This window comes from Euleptes europaea, chromosome 19 (assembly GCF_029931775.1).
Source record: "Euleptes europaea isolate rEulEur1 chromosome 19, rEulEur1.hap1, whole genome shotgun sequence".
In the NCBI taxonomy this organism is placed as follows: Eukaryota; Metazoa; Chordata; class Lepidosauria; order Squamata; family Sphaerodactylidae; genus Euleptes; species Euleptes europaea.
The window spans coordinates 7737723-7756183 of record NC_079330.1 but is presented as its reverse complement, the minus strand read 5'-3'; the positions used below and the strand labels follow the sequence as shown (position 1 = coordinate 7756183).

The following is an 18461-nucleotide window of genomic DNA, read 5'->3' as shown; positions in this document are numbered from 1 at the left end:
TGTGAAATTCTGTATTGTAAGAGTTCCATTATTTTCTAACGTCGAAGAGAAAAGATACGTTGCAGAAATTTGACTCGGATGGAGATTTGGGGGAGGGGGAGGAAAGGTGAACACAAAACCTTTCCCACCCACCCCAGATCTCTTCCTCTTCCGTTTTTCTTGAACTTCGGGAATGTTCTTTGGCATAGTTAAATTGTGGAACTCCCTGCCCCAGGATGTGGTGATGGCTGCCAACTTGGAAGGCTTTAAGAAGGGAGTGGACAGGTGCATGGAGGATAGGGCTATCCCTGGCTACCAGCAAAAATGGATGCTGGTACCTATTCTCTCCAGGATCAGAGGAGCATGCCTATTATATTAGGTGGTGTGGAACACAGTCAGGTCAATGGTGCTGCAGTCGTCTTGTTTGGGGGCCTCCTAGAGGCACCTGGTTGGCCACTGTGGGAACAGACTGCTGGACTTGATGGGCCTTGGTCTGATCCAGCAGGGCCTTTCTTGTGTTCTTATGCTTTGCCCTTTAAAGGGCTTCCTTCACTCAGCTACGCCACTGAGGACTAGAAACGCATCCTTTCCTTTCTAAGGAACACAAATGCAAGTCGGAGAAAGGATTCACCTGGGCCATGAGTGGAAAGCCATGGCACCACGGGGCACTGGCGCCGTGCCGCGAAAGGAATGACTGTGGAGTTAACGCCTCTGTTGCCCAAAATCGGAGCCAAGCCACATGAAAGGCTAAGATTACATCGGAAGGCTTGGTACAGACACTGCTGCCGTGCAAAACAAGAGCAGAATCCTTTGAAGCCGACAGCAGTTAGGACATCTGAAAGCCAAACACCAGAACAGGGAAGAGGTAGATGGATGCCCTTCCAGGGGAGGGGCCGTGGCTCAGTGGCAGAGCCTCTGCTTGGCATGCAGAAGGTCCCAGGTTCAATCCCCCGGCATCTCCATTTAAAGGGACCAGCCAGGTAGGTGATGTGAAAGACCCCTGCCTGAGACCCTGGAGAGCCGCTGCCGGTCTGAGTAGACAATACTGACTTTGATGGACCAGGGGTCTGATTCAGTAGAAGGCAGCTTCATGTGATCACTCTTCTGGAGAAATGAGTGAGGTGTTGGGTTTAAGGACTTGCACTCTTTCATCTCCCAACAGAGATTAACATTTTCCCTGCCCCCCACCCCTGCGCTTCAAAGTGTTCCAGATTTCTAAGGACCGCCGTGTTTAGGGACCAGCCTAGAAACGCAGCGGAGGTCATGGTTTGATTTTTTTTTTTTTAAGCCACCTTTCTTAGCTCGCTGCTGTCTTGTGGGCAAAGCCAGAGACCTCTTTTGCGACTGTGCGCCTCTCTCGCTGCCTCCTTTCTATCTCCTGTCAATCCAAGGGGGACCTCATTTCCTCCCCTTCGCACAAGAAACTCATTCAGCAAAAGGGAAATCCCAAGATGCATCGAGGCTGAGCGGAGCCTGGAAGGGGAAGGAGGGGGGGGGCAGGAGAGGGAAAGTTTAAGAGTGGATCCAAATGAACAGAAAAAAGAGAGAGAGATCCATGAGAGCTGGTACTTCTGCAATCTTGCTGATGATGGGGGGGACGGTTGTTGTTCTGTGCCAACTTCCTCTTTGCAAAAAAATAAATATGGGAAGCGGGGAGGGGAGGCAGCCGTTTCCAAGGAGGCAATTCTGGTTTGTGACCGACCATAAAATATCCAGCAGCCAACTTTTCAAATGCCAACTGGAGCCAATACAGAAAAAAATATTCCCCTTGAGGTCTTCCATTATAATTAACCGAGCAAAATCTGGCAACGTTGTGGGTTTTGGTTTGTTTTTTTTGCAGGAATCAAACGCCGGGAATTTCCACCCAACGGTGCCTCTCTTTAGAGAGAGACAAAGAGAGACTCTCTCGTTTTATTCTTTGGGATACATATATATATATATATATATATATATATATATATATATATATATATATATATATATATACATATATATATACATGTATATGTATATGTATTTTTTTTTAAGCGGCCTTCGACATCTTCCTCCTCCTCCGAGAAAAAAGAACACTTGCTTTGTGACATCACGGCTGTTCCTAATTGTGATATCACAGAGGATTATGGGACAAGAGATGACCTCAGCAAGCAGAAGTCTCTTCTGCGCCAACAAAGGTGCCCCGTTCTCATGCAAATGTCCACCCGGGAACACGAGGAATGGCAAAGAGAAAGGGGGGCCCCCCTTTCAAAAGGCTGTGACTGACAAGCATAAGCGATCCCTGAAGGGCCACAATATATCACACACACACACACACACAGCCGAATGTATGAATCCGGCATCCTCATATACATAAGGCAGCTGGGTGAAAGAGAGCCCCCCCCCACAATTCCCCGGACACTTCATGTGGAAACAACAGCTCTGTTGTTGTGCAAAAAAGCCTTTAAAAAAAAAAAAAAAAAGATTAACGTTATGTTTGGTTCTATTCATGGATTCCCTTTGCTGCTAAAGCTCCACGCATCTGGGTTAAAGGTTTGCAGGATAGACAGCTCAGACTTAGACGAACGGGAAATAAGAGGGTTCGCGGGGGGGACGGATATTTTAAAGATATCACAATATAGGTTTAGATGATGCTTGATTTACCCCTCCCCCGTTTTTATTTTTTGCTAAATTGATAGCAACGGCCACCAGCGTGATAAAAACACTTTGCAGACGCAAACCGGCGTAAGAGTGGTTCACAACACCCGGTTTCCTTAGGGCCTGTGGCTTTGATTTGTCATTTCCATAAATAAATATAAATTATACAACACATTGTGGGCTCCGCTGAGCTCCCACGAGACTGCTAGGAACCACGCGTCAAAACTTTTTGATCAGAGGAGGAAAAGTGAACGTGTATTGTCATATAAAATGCTACCAGAGAAAAAGGCATGGTTAGTGGAGGAATAGGATTGGGGAGACCCGCATTCAAAACTGCACTCCGCCACAGACGCTCGCTGGGAGGATAACATGGGAGTAGGGTGAGAGGAACCGCATTATGCGGCTGTGAGTTCCTCAGAAGAAGGGCAAGCATAAAAGACAAGACAGAGATAGATAAATCTAAATTATAGAATTATTATTTAGGTGTTATTCACAGTTCTTCCATTTGTTGGCTACCAGGCATTTGCTGACACACCTTTTTAACCATCATAAGAAGCCCTGCTGGATCAGACCAAGGTCCATCAAAGTCCAGCAGTCTGTTCACACGGTGGCCAACTAGGTGCCTCTAGGAAGCCCCCAAACAAGACGACTGCAGCAGCATTATCCTGCCTGTGTCCCACTATACCTAATACAATAGGCCTGCTCCTCTGATCCTGGAGAAAATAGGAATGCATCATGACTACTATCCTTTTTAACTAGTAGCCATGGATACCCCTCTCCATGAACATGTCCACTCCCCTCTTCGAGTTGGCAGCCATCACCACATCCCGGGGCAGGGAGTTCCACAATTTAACATCCAAACAAGAAAACGAGGAGTGGGAAGCCTCAAAAAGAAATCTGAATTCCAAGCTAATGCTAAACTTCTCAACACAACATTTTCTTTTGGGGTGCCTCCTTTGAGGGTAGATTATTTTGCTCATTGGTTTTATATATTCCTGCAATGCTTTGACTGATTGGTTTTATGGTACCTTTGAGCCCACCTTAAGAACTACATACACATAGAAGCCATAAAGAAATACGACAGATAGGCATAAAAGGGCAAATGACTTGCCCCAAACCAAACCCCAACCAGACCAGTCACCTCAAAACACACGCATTCACACATGATTCAACTGTCATAAGGTGGGGAGGGGCTGTGGCTCAGTGGTAGAGCATCTGCTTGGCATGCAGAAGGTCCCAGGTTCAATCCCTGGCATCTCCAGTTAAAGGAACTAGGCAAGTAGGTGATGTGAAAGACCTCAGCCTGAGACCCTGGAGAGCAGCTGCCGGTCTGAGTAGACTTTGATGGACCAAGGGTCTGATTCAGTATAAGGCAGCTTCATGTGTTCATGTGTCCAAGGCTGTTCTCCTCTGGATTGCACTATTGGAGGTGTGAAAGATCAAATTTCATACTATTGTGGTTCAGTTACCTAGCAATGGACTTTCTTGGGGTGGGAGGAAGGCCTGCGTAGCACACTACGGGTGATGACGGAATCAAATGGGGAGCTGCCTTCAAAATGATCTTCGAAACAAAAATAAATTTACCAACATGGAAATAAAATGCTAAAGATGCTATCAAGGCCGTCACACAGGAACATATGGAGGGGGAGGAAAAAATATTCAGAATGAACTACCCTTTTCCTGAAAGTTAAATGCCTTATTTCTGTAGGCGCCTACTAGTTAGGCCTATTAATTAAAGGTTTTATCTCTTTTCATTCAAGGTCATAAACTAGCTGCCAAGAATGCTATAAAGTTTATTTTCCTCGTTTAAATATGCAAAGCTGAATAATCCAGACCTGAACGAGAGACAGATTGGAAATATATTTAAGTACCCAAACAGGCATCTTGGATGCATGAGTGTCTGTTTTCTTGATTCCCCACTCGCATGAACACATGAAGCTGCCTTATGCTGAATCAGACCCTTGGTCCATCAAAGTCAGTATTGTCTACTCAGACCGGCAGCGGCTCTCCAGGCTCTCAGGCAGAGGGTCTTTCCCATCACCTACTTGCCTGGTCCCTTTAACTGGAGATGCCGGGGATTGAACCTGGGACCTTCTGCATGCCAAGCAGATGCTCTACCTCTGAGCCACAGCCCCTTTCCTCCACATGAGCGGCAGATGCTAATCTAGTGAACCGGGTATGTTTCCCCACTCCTACACAGGAAGCCAGCTGGGTGACCTTGGGCTAGTCACAGCTCTGTTTGAGCTCTCTCAGCCCCACCTATCTCACAGGGTGTCTGTTGTGGGGAGGCGGAGGGAAGGTGATTGTAAGCCAGTTTGACTCTTCCTTAAGCGGTAGAGAAAGTCAGCATATAAAAACCAACTCTTCTTCTTCTTCCGCTCCAACAGGAATGAAGAGCCTTTGGCCTAATCCAGCAAGGTCTTCCTTACCCTCATTAATGGTGCAACGTAATTTTTTTAAAAGCATGGTTGGAACACCTCCCAAACCCTTTTCATTACAAGAAAGGCCTTTTGGCCTCTTCTACGACAGTGGCGATCGAAATAAAGGCAAGGGCCGAGATCAAGAGGTGTGCTGTGGGGCTGCGTGCGCGCCCGGGGACCCTAAGATGTGTCGCAAGCCACTTTTGAAACTCCCACCCCCGGAGTTGCAAAAGCAGGTTACCACGTAGCGGGGTGGGTGGAGGGAGGGGTTGCCGTTCAAACATGTTCCCTTAGGTAAGCAGAACCAGTTGCTCCGTTCCCTGGATCCCAGCCCACGATTTCAAGAGCCAGCAAAACGCAGGACGGAAAACAAAGTAGATTTCCTTTCCTGTTTCTGGTGGTTGGGGTTTGTGTGTGTGTGTGTGTGTGTTGTTTTTTAAACAAAGCAAAAGTTTGTCAAACCTCCCTGAGCCGATATTTTTATCGCAGGCTGCTGCAGTGGCACGGAACCGTGCTTCAAGATAAATCACATTAATTGAATAAAAGGTATTAAACCAAACGTACTTATTCTGAAAGTTTATATCCTGCCTCTCCAGTGAACCACACACACACACACACACACACACACACACACACAAACACAAGAAGCTATTGCTTTCTTATTTTGAAAAACTGCACGAATGATCCTAAAACAAGCTCTATTTGGTATAAATTTCGGTACTCGTCGACCATGAACAAGGGTTACCGATCTTCGTAACATGCCCGTACCAGGGGAGGGGGAATAATAGGAAACAGGATGAAATGTTGTCTGAAGACAAGAAATGAAAGCAAAGCAAAAAAAAAAATCAAAAATTTTTGTAGTATCCCCCTTGCCCATTTCCTGCACAGATGTTGCCCAATTACAGATGTAAATAATCCGCCGCTTGCAAAAGGCAAAACACACAGAGAGACACAATGAGAGTCTGCTTTTAAATATATATATATATCAATTTAAAGCTTTGCATAATTTAGCAACGGGGGGGGGAATCCACCTTACGTTTACGCAAGCCCTTCAAAAGTGAGAGACAGCACACCGATTCATGCCACAAAGGGGAAAGGGGGGGGGAAGAGTCCCGAGATCGAAATCAGGAGGCTGTCTGACACCTCCCTGGGCAGAGCCCGGCGTTTGTAAACCACGAGGCCAAATTAACAGGGTACACAGAGGCCGAGAAACAATACCCACTTCGGAGGCCGAGACGGGGACTCTTGAAGGGGCCTCTTGAAGGTGCCGTAAACCTTAACCCGTCCCTGAGCTTGCAAGGGTTACTCTCCTGAACCTGCGAGCACAGAGCAGCCTCTGTTATATTTCACCCAGACTTCCTAACACTTGATATCCTGTCTGCTATTTCAATGCCCTTACTCAACTGTTTCAGACAGACATTACACAAACTGGCTGGCGAAAAGGGAGTTGGGAAACCAGAAGCAATCCCAGACCGTGACCTTATTCTTCCAGCCCAACCCCCCGCTGGCATGAGTAGAGGTTGGAGAACAAAACAGGTTTTTAAAGAAAAGGTATGTACGCCCACCAATCCCCCCCCCATCCGCGTGACGCATCCCTAAATCGATAAGCGAGATTCCATCCACGGGCACTGTTTTCCTGAACGAGCAGCCGTCCCCGCGATTATTGCTTATTGATTTCCAATGCCTGCTCCTTATCGATCTGCCTCGAAGGCACATAACAGAAATGTAACAAACCGTTCCTCTCCAAATCTCAACTGCAGCGGATCTTTTTTTCGGGGGGGGGGGATACAGACCCTCCCCTTTTGAAAAGGAAACCTAAGCCATAGCTACTGCTGTGAATGTTTCTATTAAGAAGACCCTCACACACACACTGGGACTCCTGGCAAGTTCAAACGGGTGTCTCTTTAGGCCATTCGTTCCCAACCTTTTTTTGACCAGGGACCACTAGGACTTTTTCGTTCGGTGCAGGGACCCCAAGGTCCAAAATAAAAATTCCGAGAACTTGAAAATAAACTTGAATCACAACTGTTAGTTAAACATTAAACTTAGAATAATATTTGAATATGTTGGGTTTTTTTATAATAGAGAACTTTTAATTGAAAATATTAATTTATTATGGGTTTATAACTTTGTTTCACGGACCTTGATTTAGTTCTCGCGGACCCCGGGGGGTCCATGGACCCCCGGTTGGGAACCAATGCTTTAGGCAAAGAGGACCAAAAATGGAGATTCCTATCAATCAGTGTTTTCGGTTGCTTCATCCAAACCCAACGCAATGTGAAACAACCGGCTGAGAACGGAGGAAACGGGCATCTGTCCACTAACCGGTTTCTCTAGTGTTCAGGGAATCCCAGCCGGGTTCTCGGCAACTCCAATTTTATGGGAAACACAAGCGTTGTGGCCTCATTCTGCGGCAGCCTTTCCTGCCGACTGACACGCCCTGCCCTGGACTCCCGTACCACACAGGCAGGCCTTGCCAGGGCTGCAGAACCAACGTGCAAGCATTCTTGGAGAAGAGTTGACAGTCACAAGTCTAGGTGACCAAGGGAGCTTTTGCGCATGCTGCATAAAGCACTTTCGTTCCACTTTCAATGCACTTTAACGATCGTTTGCAAGTGGATTTTGCCATTCCACACAGGAAAATCCAGCTGCGAAGTGCACTGAAAGTGCATTGAAAGTGCATTGTTTGACATGTGTGAAAGCGCCCCAAGTGTCCCACCAGGTAACTGCCAGCGTGCTGTAGAGGTTAAGAGCGGTGGTTTGGAGCGGTGGACTCTGATCTGGAGAACCGGGTTTGATTTCCCCACTCCTCCACGTGAGCGGCGGACGCTACTCTGGTGAATTGGATTTGTTTCACCGCTCCTACACATGAAGCCAGCTGGGTGACCTTGGGCTAGTCACACTCTCTCAGCCCTGCCTACCCCACAGGGTGTCTGTTGTGGAGAGGGGAAGGGAAGGTGAATGTAAGCTGGTTTGATTCTCCCTTAAGTGGTAGAGAAAGTCGGCATATAAAAACCAACTCTTCTTCTTCTAACTGGGGCAAGGAAAGCAAGGAATTATGACCCCAGTCAGCAATGGCGATGCCCTGATCACACGAGAAAGTCCAGGGAGCGTGTGCAAAACCGTAGTCTCCTCTCTTAAGGGGAAGAACCGAAGGAGGATTTTGCTCATGGCTTGGCCAACAGGAAGTGGGCCAAGAGAAGGGGAGAAAGAACTACTGGATGACTGTTTGCCTCTTTCCCCCTTAGTCAAGGGTCGAGAAGAAGAATAAGAGTTGGTTTTTATATGCCAACCTTCTCCACCACTTACGGAAGAACGAAACCGGCTTATAATCACCTCCCCTGCCCCTCCCCACAACAGACACCCTGTGAGGTAGGTGGGGCTGAGAGAGCTCTAAGAGAGCTGTGACTAGCACCAGCTACGAGACCTCAGAAGTAGAATTACTCCCATTGCTCACCATGCACATCATACTTCAAAGTCCTGTGAAGCTGGGGACTGGGGTAACAACTGTTCGGACACCCCATGTACAACCAAATCCGCATTCGTAGGTTTTTTCCGAACGCTCATCTCTCGGAAGCATTGATCAGGGTGGGACCGCCCCTCCACATTCGTTCTCCCTGTCTCAATGATGCTACATCAGTGGTTCCCAAAGTGGGCAGTACCACCCCCTGGGGGGCAGTGGGATTACCTAGGGGGGCACTAAGAGGCAAGGGCACAGCAGGAGGGCGCTAGAGGTGGGCCCCTTCAACTGTGTTGTTCACTAATTTACAACAGATCAAGTTATGGCACCATGCTGGCAAATTTGATAGAAACCGAATGAATAAATAAATAAATCCTTGCTTTTCTTCCCTCACTCGGGACTCAAAGCGGCTTATGACACTGTTCTCCCCTCCGCCATCTTCTCACAACAATCCTGTGAGGTAGGCCAGGCTGAGAGTTTGTGACGGGCCCCAGAGAACTTCCACAGTGGGAGATGTCAGCTGCGGGGGGGGGATGCAGTCTGCCGAACTACCATTTGCAGTTTATTGTAACTAGTTCCGCAGCTTGTAACATAGTTAAATTGTGGAACTCCCTGCCCCAGGATGTGGTGATGGCTGCCAACTTGGAAGCCTTTAAGAGGGGAGTGGACACGTTCATGGAAGAAAGGGGTATTCATGGCTACTAGTCAAAATGGATACTAGTCATGATGCATACCTATTCTCTCCAGGATCACAGGAGCATGCCTATTATATTAGGTGCTTTGGAGCGCAGGCAGGATAACACTGCTGCCGTCGTCTTGTTTGGGGGCTTCCTAGAGGCACCTGGTTGGCCACTGTGTGAACAGACTGCGGGACTTGATGGACCTAGGTCTGACCCAGCAGGGCCGTTCTTATGTTCTAACATCGCTTCCCCAGACACCCCACACACAAGGCAGAGAGAAGTGAGACAAGCTCGACCCCTTTGCCCATGTCAGGGAACCCCAAATGTCCACGCCATGTGCAACTCTAAGCCTGCATTTCTTCCATAATGCACGCTGCAGCCCTGAAAGGTTAAGACGGAGAGGTAAGACAAGTGCGCTCCCGAAGGAGGTCGAGAGTCCTTTCCCCTGCCCCTGCCTTTCCAGGCGGCGAGATTGCAACCACCACGCGAGGCAAAGAAGCCACAACAGGCAGGCGAGATCGCTCCAAAGGCTGCATTACCGCAGCGTGAAAAGGCTTCTGCTCTTTGATCTCGCCGGCTATACCTTTCACCGGCTTGGGAGGGATGATGATGATTATGAAACAGAAAAGGGAAACTCCGCTGGGTTCGTCGGCGTCACGTGACTCTCCGGAGCACTCCTCCTGCCTCGCAAGACACCGAGCCTCAGGGAATCTCAGTGCGTGTGAGACAGGAGAGCCAGACGGCGGTTTCCTTTTTCTCTCCCCCCCCCCAACACCTTTGTACTGGTGCCGCTTCCAACATGACTTTTCTCCGCCCGCTTGTCAATAAAAACACCCACGCCGAGAGACATCAGGCACGCATTCGTGTGACCACACATGCGTGCACCCAAAAGCCACTACCAATGGCGGGTCCCCTACGCAGATGCGTCGTCTGTATGTATGATAGTGCATACCCCCCTATATCCACATAGTGGTGTTGGAAAGTTGCATCAAGTCACAGCTGACTTATGGAGACCCGATAAAGAGTTTTCAAGGCAAGAGACGAACGGGGTGGTTTGCTATTGCCTGCCTCTGCATAGCGCCCCGGACTTCCTTGGTGGTCTCCCGTCCAAGTACTAACCTGGGCAACCTTGCTTAGCTTCCAAGATTGGATGAGATCGGGCTAGCCTGGCCTATCCGGGTCAAGGCAAGAGCTGAACAGAGGTGGTTTAGGAGAGGGGCCATGGCTAAGTGGTAGAGCATCTGCTTGGCATGCAGAAGATCCCAGATTCAATCCCTGGCATCTCCAGTTCTTGCTTAGCTTCCAAAATTGGATGAGATCAGGCTATCCTGGCCTATCTGGGTCAAGGCAAGAGCTGAACAGAGGTAGTTTAGGGGAGGGGCCGTGGCTAAGTGGCAGAGCATCTGCTTGGCATGCAGAAGGTCCCAGGTTCAATCCCCAGCGTCCCCAGTTAAAGGGACTAGGCAAGCAGGTGATGTGAAAGACCCCTGCCTGAGACCCTGGAGAGCCGCTGCCGGTCTGAGTAGACAAGACTGACTTTGATGGACCAATGGTCTGATTCAGTAGAAGGCAGCTTCTTTTTAGGGAAGGACCATGGCTCAGTGGCAGAGCATCTGCTTGGCATGTAGATGGTCCTGGTTCAATCCCCGGCATCTCCAGTTAAAGGGACTAGGTGAGTAGGCGATGCGAAAGACCTCTGCCTGAGACCCTGGAGAGCCGTTGCCGGTCTGAGTAGACAATACTGACTTTGATGGACCAAGGGTCCGATTCAGTAGAAGGCAGCTTCATGTGTTCATGTGGTTTGCCATTGCCTGCCTCTGTGTAGTGACCCTGGATTTCCTTAGTGGCATCCCAGCTGAGTACTAACCTGGGTGACCTTGCTTAGCTTCCAAGATCGGCTGAGACCGGGCTAGCCTGGGGTATCCAGGTCAAGGCAAGAGATGAACAGAGGTGGTTTGCCACTGCCTGCCTCAGCATAGTGACCCTTGACTTCTCTGGCGGTATTTCATCCGAGTACTAACCAGGGCCAACCCTGCTTAGCTTCCAAGATCTGACCGGATCAGAAGGGTTGCCAGGTCCCTCTTCACAACCAACGGGAGGTCTTTGGGGAGGAGCCTGAGGTGGGCAGGGTTTGGAGAGGGGAGGGTACTTCAATGCCACAGAGTCCAATTGCCAAAGCGGCCAATTTCTCCAGGGGAACTGATCTCTATCAGCTGGAGATCAGTTGTAACAGCAGGAAATCGCCAGCTAGCACCTGGAGGTTGGCAACCCTTTAAAAAAAACTGCAGATCGTGTGGAATGAGAGGAGAGGACAGCCTGTTAATTAGGGATGGCGGTCCCTGTGGTTGACCCATATAAAACGACTGGCTTCCATAGCGGCAGGGCCTACCAGCCAGCCAGCAGTTTGTGAGGCCCATTTGGACCACTCGGCAGTTCCGTCGCCACAGCGACACGCTGAGCAGAAAGCAGACACCAGACAGACGGCATGGGAACAGCATGCGCTACGGGGGGGGGGGGGAGAGAAGAAGGATAGTTGGTTTTTATATGCCGAGTTGGTTTTTATATGCCAACTTTTTCTACCATTGACAGTGCCACCATCCGTGGATCGAAGGATCTGGAGTCTACCACAATGCCAGCCCCACCACCAATGCCTATTCTTCCCCCTCTGTAGCTCCGCGCCCTCTCCCGCCCCCTCCCTTGCTCATTTTCCAGTTGTGCTGAATTTTACACTGCGAGGTCCTTGACGGGGACCTTTCCCCTGGGATGCACATGGATGCAACACCGCATCCCGCATTGCTTAACCGGTCGTGTTGAACACTTACTCTTTTGTTCAGACGGCAGCTCCGTTTCAAAATCCCGCCATTCCTAGTCCTATGACATTGCTTATTAGAGGTATCATCCTAATCATTGCCTTGGTTTAACACCCTGTAATCTGCCTGGAGTCTCAGAGAGAAAGGCAAAGTATAAACCATGCAAAAAATGGCACTATAAGTAAAAAAAAAAAAAAGAATACAGCTTGCATAAAGCAACCTCATGCAACTTCTCCTGACTCACCAAAAAGACATCACTGCTCACCATACGCTCAAGCTGAGCGCAGCAACCCGACAGCAGCAACTCCACACAACGGGACCCCCCTGTTCCCCCCACTGCAAAAAAAAAAGCTCTCGGTCCTTCTTCCCCACTCTTCGCACACTGTGCAATCCACAGGGGGGGCCCTCCCAGCATCCAACCGCCACAAATCCATTTCATGCTGCTGGGATGCCACTGTGCATGCTACGCAGGGAAGGAGACTGCAACGCAGGAGTGCGCACGTTCTGCAGGTCGCAGTGGGTTAAAACGCACACTCCCCCCCCCAGCCAAAAGAGGAGAGATACAGACAGCAGTTAACAGGCAGAGTTAAATGCAGCCAGCCAGACGCATGACTGATTCTGTTTTGTTTCTCTCTCTCTTTTTTTTCTTTTTGCATTTCCTCTCTAGGAGACCTCAAATTCATCCCAGTGTTATTTGCCTCTAGCCACAGTCTAGGAACCCTAGAGCCGGTTTTCACTCTCTGCATAATTATCTGCTAAGGCAAAAAACAACCTTAACATATGATACCCCGCTGGCGATGTCTGGTGGAAGAGGGGGAAAAAAAGACCTGGGCGCACGCGCACACTCAAAAAATGGAGAGCATTACAGCTATTTCTTCACAGTTCCAGGTACATGAGCTTTTCGCAGGGCCTTCGCGGGAGTTCAACGGAAGCCTGCCAAAGTCAAAGCCTTGAAACTCACCCCAGTTCTTCACTGGAACAAAGGTAAGCCGAGCCGGAATCGGCCCTGTTCCCAGAGGCACACAAACAGCTCTGCGCATCTCCTGACGCGACCTCCTTCCTGTTCCCAGCTGCCTCAAAATGGCCCTGGAAACAAAAACAGGGACGCAGCGCTTCGAAGCAACCGCCTCTAACTCTGGGAGATGGATCCCCATAACTGGCATCTCCAAAGCGTTTACCCAACTAGAACATGTCTATATCGCCTGTCCAGAGACCTACCCTCCGTGAAAAGCCAGCGACATGAAAAGGAAAGGCACCCTCACCCAACACTGTTCTGAAATCTTGATCCTGCTATTCTCCAACGTTCCCCTGCTTTTAGGAGGCCAACTTATTTTTGGTCTCGAAGTGTCAAACACCAATCTGGACTGACTGATGTACGTACGCTCAAGGATTTTGCTTAAATCACAGGGGGCAAGCCAGAGGCAAGCACGCCCATGAAAGCCATGAAAACTCCTCACTCCCTGACCACAATTTCAAAGATCGAGTCTGAGCCTTTCCACAATTCTAGATCCCTCTGTTGGCCTTATAACACGCAATCCGAAGGGGCGCCAAGAATTGTAAAAACGGGACAGACAGGTGGGCCGGTCCATAGGAAAAACTCTAAGGCAACCGTTGCAGCATGATAAGCATCGACGAAGACGGAACGAAGCCCTTTGGATTTTCGCCACGGAGGACTGGGACACTAGACGATATTCTACCAACGCTTTCAAGGATTTGGACGCAGAAAGATACCTTATTTGTGCTGCCCAGGATGGGAAGAGATCACGGCTGCCCCCCCCTTCCCGCCCCCAGGACGCCCAACTGCCTCCTCCATTCTCACAGCCCCTCCTCTTTCCATTCATAGGTATAAAGGCAACTCCACACCACCACGTTTAGCGCATGATTAGCCGAAGATAGACAAGCCATTAAGGCCCTGCATCCCCCCTCCGACTATGGGAGATAATGTGGCTCTTTAGAGACCAGTGTGGCTACAATGGCCCAGAGCTGGAGGGTTTGGGGGGAGGGGGTTGAGCTGAAAACAAGGAGGACTCCCCCTTTAAAGGGGGGATGGGACCAGAGAGGAGCGAAAAGGCCCAGGGGCCGATTTAACGGGGCTTCCCAAGTCTTGCTGGCTGCTTTGGGCGGTGCATTCAATCTGTGCTCCTTTTCCTACAAGGAAAAAGGAAGTTGCACATACGCCTATGCTCGGGTGGTGTCTGTGCGCGCAACACACTTTCTCCCCAAAATGGGTGTGCGGCAGTTTAATGAGAGACATTAACATTCCCCAACGATTCCCCTTGGATGCCCTATAAATTCCCACGACCGAGGGAATTTTGTGCAGCCGAGTTAATTTTGTCTTTCTGGGGTCGCCTCCGCTGGGTTTTTGTTTTTCCGAGAGGAGGAATGGGGGAGGAGGAGGCAGTGCGGCTTCCCCCCACAGCCAATTCCACCCAGCGGCTGAAGTCAGACATCCTGGTGTTTCTGACCAGGGACACATTTCTCAGGAGGTACATGCAGCATTCCTCCCCGCTGACCAGGAGCGGTGCCAAGGCAAAACTTCCCTCCTTTCTCACCCAACCGCCAGCCCCGGGGATTCTGGGAACGAATGCCGCAGCAGATAAAGGCTCGCTTGTATCGATGTGCTTTCGAGCCGTCTGGCTGGGCAGACTCCACAATGGGCTGGCGGGCTCTAAAAAAGTGCTGTTCCAACTTGTCCCGGACACAGTGATTTCCTGAGTGTATATATATCCCAATACACAGAAATGGCGGTGGGGGATGGCTTAAATCCAGGCGGCTCTGGACACCAAAAAGACACAAGCTACTCTGCATGCGTATCAGACACGGATATATTTGCAAATATAACGAATTACAAGCCTGGAATCCGTGCGTGGGTGTCTTTTTAACATGTCCATGGTGGTCCCTGTAACAGTTTTTGGAGATTGAAGGGGGTTTTTTCCTCGCTATAATTATGTCATTTTAGAGATGCATGCTTGCAAGAGAAGCGAGGACGTCCTACAAATTAGCAAGCATTCATTCGCATGGATTTCCCCCTCTTTTTGGTGGAGTGGGATGCAAAAACTTATTCCTTGTTGCCCTAAATTCAATACACCTTTTACCACCACCAAACCTTACCGAGCCCCCCCCCCCAATCATAAGGCACAACTTCCCCTCACTACCACGGCTATTTCCCCTTCATTTATGCAATTCAGGCCTGTGTGTATTTAAATATTTGCATGCGATAAAGAGGAAAAGGATTCAGGAGCAAGAAAAGGCAATTGAAGCTGGTAGACAGGAAAGTGGAAGGACTGTTAAAAAAACGGCCTTGTTATTGTGAGAACAGATTTTACTAAACCCACTGAGACGGCGCAGGCAAATTCTGGTACAGCCGTTTGCAGAAGCAAAGATACCCTTAAACCGCAAAAACTAAAAAAGCTCGCTTCTCCAAGAAAGTAACTGCAGTGACTTTACTGCGATGGGGGAGGGGAGAGTGGAAAAACAGAGAAGGTATTTTGTCTAGCACTTTGAAGACCATGAGAGCATGCCTGAGCACCAACGCTAAGTCCCTTGCTCAGAAGTGACAAGCTTAAGAGGTCACGCCGCACCAAGTTTACGATGGGGCAGGAGAGGAATTCTGCAAGCAATTGAGCCCAACACACAGAGTCATAAGAATCCTGCAAGAGGAAGCGTTCTGTGTAGCTCTAAGGCTTGTCACCTTCCCCACCGGGTCTGTTCTTTTCCAAACAATTGGCCGCTACTGGAACCATGTGGCTCACGAGACCTCCAAAGCGACCAAAAAGGGCTTGGAGTTGTAATTTCATTTTTGGATGGTTTTCAAGGCCTGAGCCAAAGTTATCATCACCATCCAACCATCCCGTGTGCCCCTTGTTACCGAGCCTTTATAAATGGAGTAAGTTTCAGAGACTGCCCACGTTGGTCGGCAGCAGAAGGGCTCGATTCGAGTCCAGTAGCACCCGAAGATTTGTGGGGTATGAGCTTTTGAGAGTCAACGCTCCCCTGGTCAGAAACCAGTACGAACGGCGGTCGCTGATCCATTATATCCCACCCTTCTGACTGGGATATAAGGGATCGCCATTCCTACTTTCCCCTGATCTTTGATTCCTGAAAGCTCATACCCCGAAAACCTTCTTGGTCTCAAAGCTGGACTCGAATCGAAACAGCTTGTGGTCTTCATTTACAGGACAGGTACCTGATTACCTCCATGTCCTGGAAAAGTTCCAAACCTGCTCATTCCTGGAGATCAACAGCTCGGCTACAGGGTGGAAAAGCAAGCCGGCAAAGCGTTCTCATCCCACCCACCCCCGCCAGCTGGCAACCCTTCTGTTGATAGTGCAACCCTAAAGAGAGTTTCTTCAGTCTAAGCCCGTTCATTTCAGTGGGCTTTGACTGGAGTAACTCTGCATAGAATCATAGAGTTGGAAGGGAGTTGGAAGGGACCACCAGGGTCATCTAGTCCAACCCCCCTGCACAATGCAGGTAATTGACAGGCACCACCCCAAGGGACATCTAGCCCAACCCCCCTGCACAATGCAGGTAATTGACAGGTACCACCCCAAGGGTCATCTAGCCCAACCCCCCTGCACAATGCAAGTAACCACAGGCATCACCCCAAGGGTCATCTAGTCCAACCTCTCTGCACAATGCAGGTAATCGACAGGTTCCACCCCAAGGGTCATCTAGCCCAACCCCCCTGCACAATGCTGGTAATCGATAGGTTCCATCCTAAGGGTCATCTAGTCCAACCTCTCTGCACAATGCAGGTAATCGACAGGTACCACCCCAAGGGTCATCTAGTCCAACCCCCCTGCACAACGCAGGTAATCCACAGGGACCACCCCAAGGGTCATCTAGTCCAACCCCCCTGCACAATGCAGGTAATCGACAGGGACCACCCCAAGGGTCCTCTAGTCCAACCTCTCTGCACAATGCAGGTAATCGACAGGGACCACCCCAAGGGTCATCTAGCCCAACCCCCCTGCACAATGCTGGTAATCGACAGGTACCACCCCAAGGGTCCTCTAGTCCAACCTCTCTGCACAATGCAGGTAATTGCCAGGCATCACCCCAAGGGTCATCTAGCCCAACCCTCCTGCACAATGCAAGTAACTGACCGACATCACCCCAAGGGTCATCTAGTCCAACCTCTCCCCAAGGGTCATCTAGCCCAACCCCCTGAACAATGCAGGTAATCGACAGGGACCACCCCAAGGGTCATCTAGCCCAACCCCCCGCACAATGCAGCTAATCGACAGGGACCGGTCCCCCATCCCCCCCGGTGCCCGGCGGCGCCGGCACTCACCCGGGGCGCCTTCCGCTTGTAGCGGTGGCCGTAGTCGAACTTCTCCTTCACGTCGTCGAGGCACTGGGCGAGGCGGGCCTTCTCCTCCTTGCCGGTGTAATCCTGGCTGAGGAGGACGTAGGCCCTCCAGTTGGCCGAGTCGAAGCCCCAGTGGCACGTGCGGTTCTCCAGGGCCTTGTGCGAGTGCACGACGAACTTGTGGGGCGGGTACATGAGGCGGCAGTCCAGGCACTGGATGCAGGCGGCGGCGGGGCTGGCGTACAGCTCGGGCACCAGCAGCCCCTGGCACTTGCCGAAGCACTCGTGGTACACCTTGAAGCTGCGCGCCGTCAGCTCCAGCTCCAGCGGGGGGCCGCCCGGGCCGGGGGGTCCGGCGGGGCCGGGGGGCAGCTCCTTCTTGCAGCGGGGCGGGTAGGCGCCGCCGTAGAGCAGGGCGTTGCACAGGCGCTCGGCGTCCGTCTTGGTGATGAGGCCGCAGGAGGGCGCCGAGAAGGGCAGGATGCCCATGACCTTCAGGATCTCCAGCTGGTCGGCCGTGCAGCGCGAGCAGTACACGTGCAGCTCGTCGCACACGGCGTTGATCTGCTGCAGCGAGAAGTCGCGCAGCACCGAGTTGAGGATCTGGGGCAGGCACAGGCGCTTCTCGCCGCCCACCACGAAGCACGAGATGGTCTCGCCCTCCAGCACCGTCTCGCAGCGCTCCGTGGAGCGGTCCGAGGGCATGAAGAAGGGCGCCGGCATGACGGCCGGCGGCTGGATGGGGGGCAGCGGCGGGCCCGCCTCGGACGGCTCCTTGGCCCGCTCGCGCTTGTACAGCTCCTGCGCCCAGCGCGCCGAGAAGGCGGCCGGCCCGCCCAGCGAGCTCATGGAGCTCAGGTGGAACTGCTCCAGCGTCTTCTGCAGGCCGGCGTGGGGCTGGAAGCCGCTGCGCCCCACCGCCTCCATCGTCGGCGCCGGAGGGGGGGTCCGGCCAAGTCCGGCCGCGAGCCGGCGAGCCGCCTTTGACGCGCGCCGGCTTTGACGCACGGCAAGGACACCCGCGCCGCCCGCAAAGTCCGCTCCGAGCGGGAGGCGGGCGCCCCCCCCGACGCCGGGAAGCGCTCCCCCGCAAGGCTGCCCCTCGGCGGGGCTCGCCCTCGCCCCCAAGGCGCGACCCAGGCGCGATCCTCGCTCCCCCGACGGCTT

At 51.1% G+C, this 18461-nt stretch overlaps 1 protein-coding gene across 1 annotated transcript in view; it reads right to left on the bottom strand.

Annotated features, from left to right (window-relative positions):
* The window catches only part of SKI (SKI proto-oncogene), a 161427-nt gene extending 143206 nt beyond the window's left edge, over positions 1–18221 (bottom strand). The window contains exon 1 of the mRNA XM_056865335.1: positions 17277–18221. Coding sequence (XP_056721313.1) covers positions 17277–18221 — 945 coding nt within the window. The remainder of the gene's footprint in view (positions 1–17276) is intronic.
* Between the last annotated feature and the right edge of the window lie 240 nt (positions 18222–18461).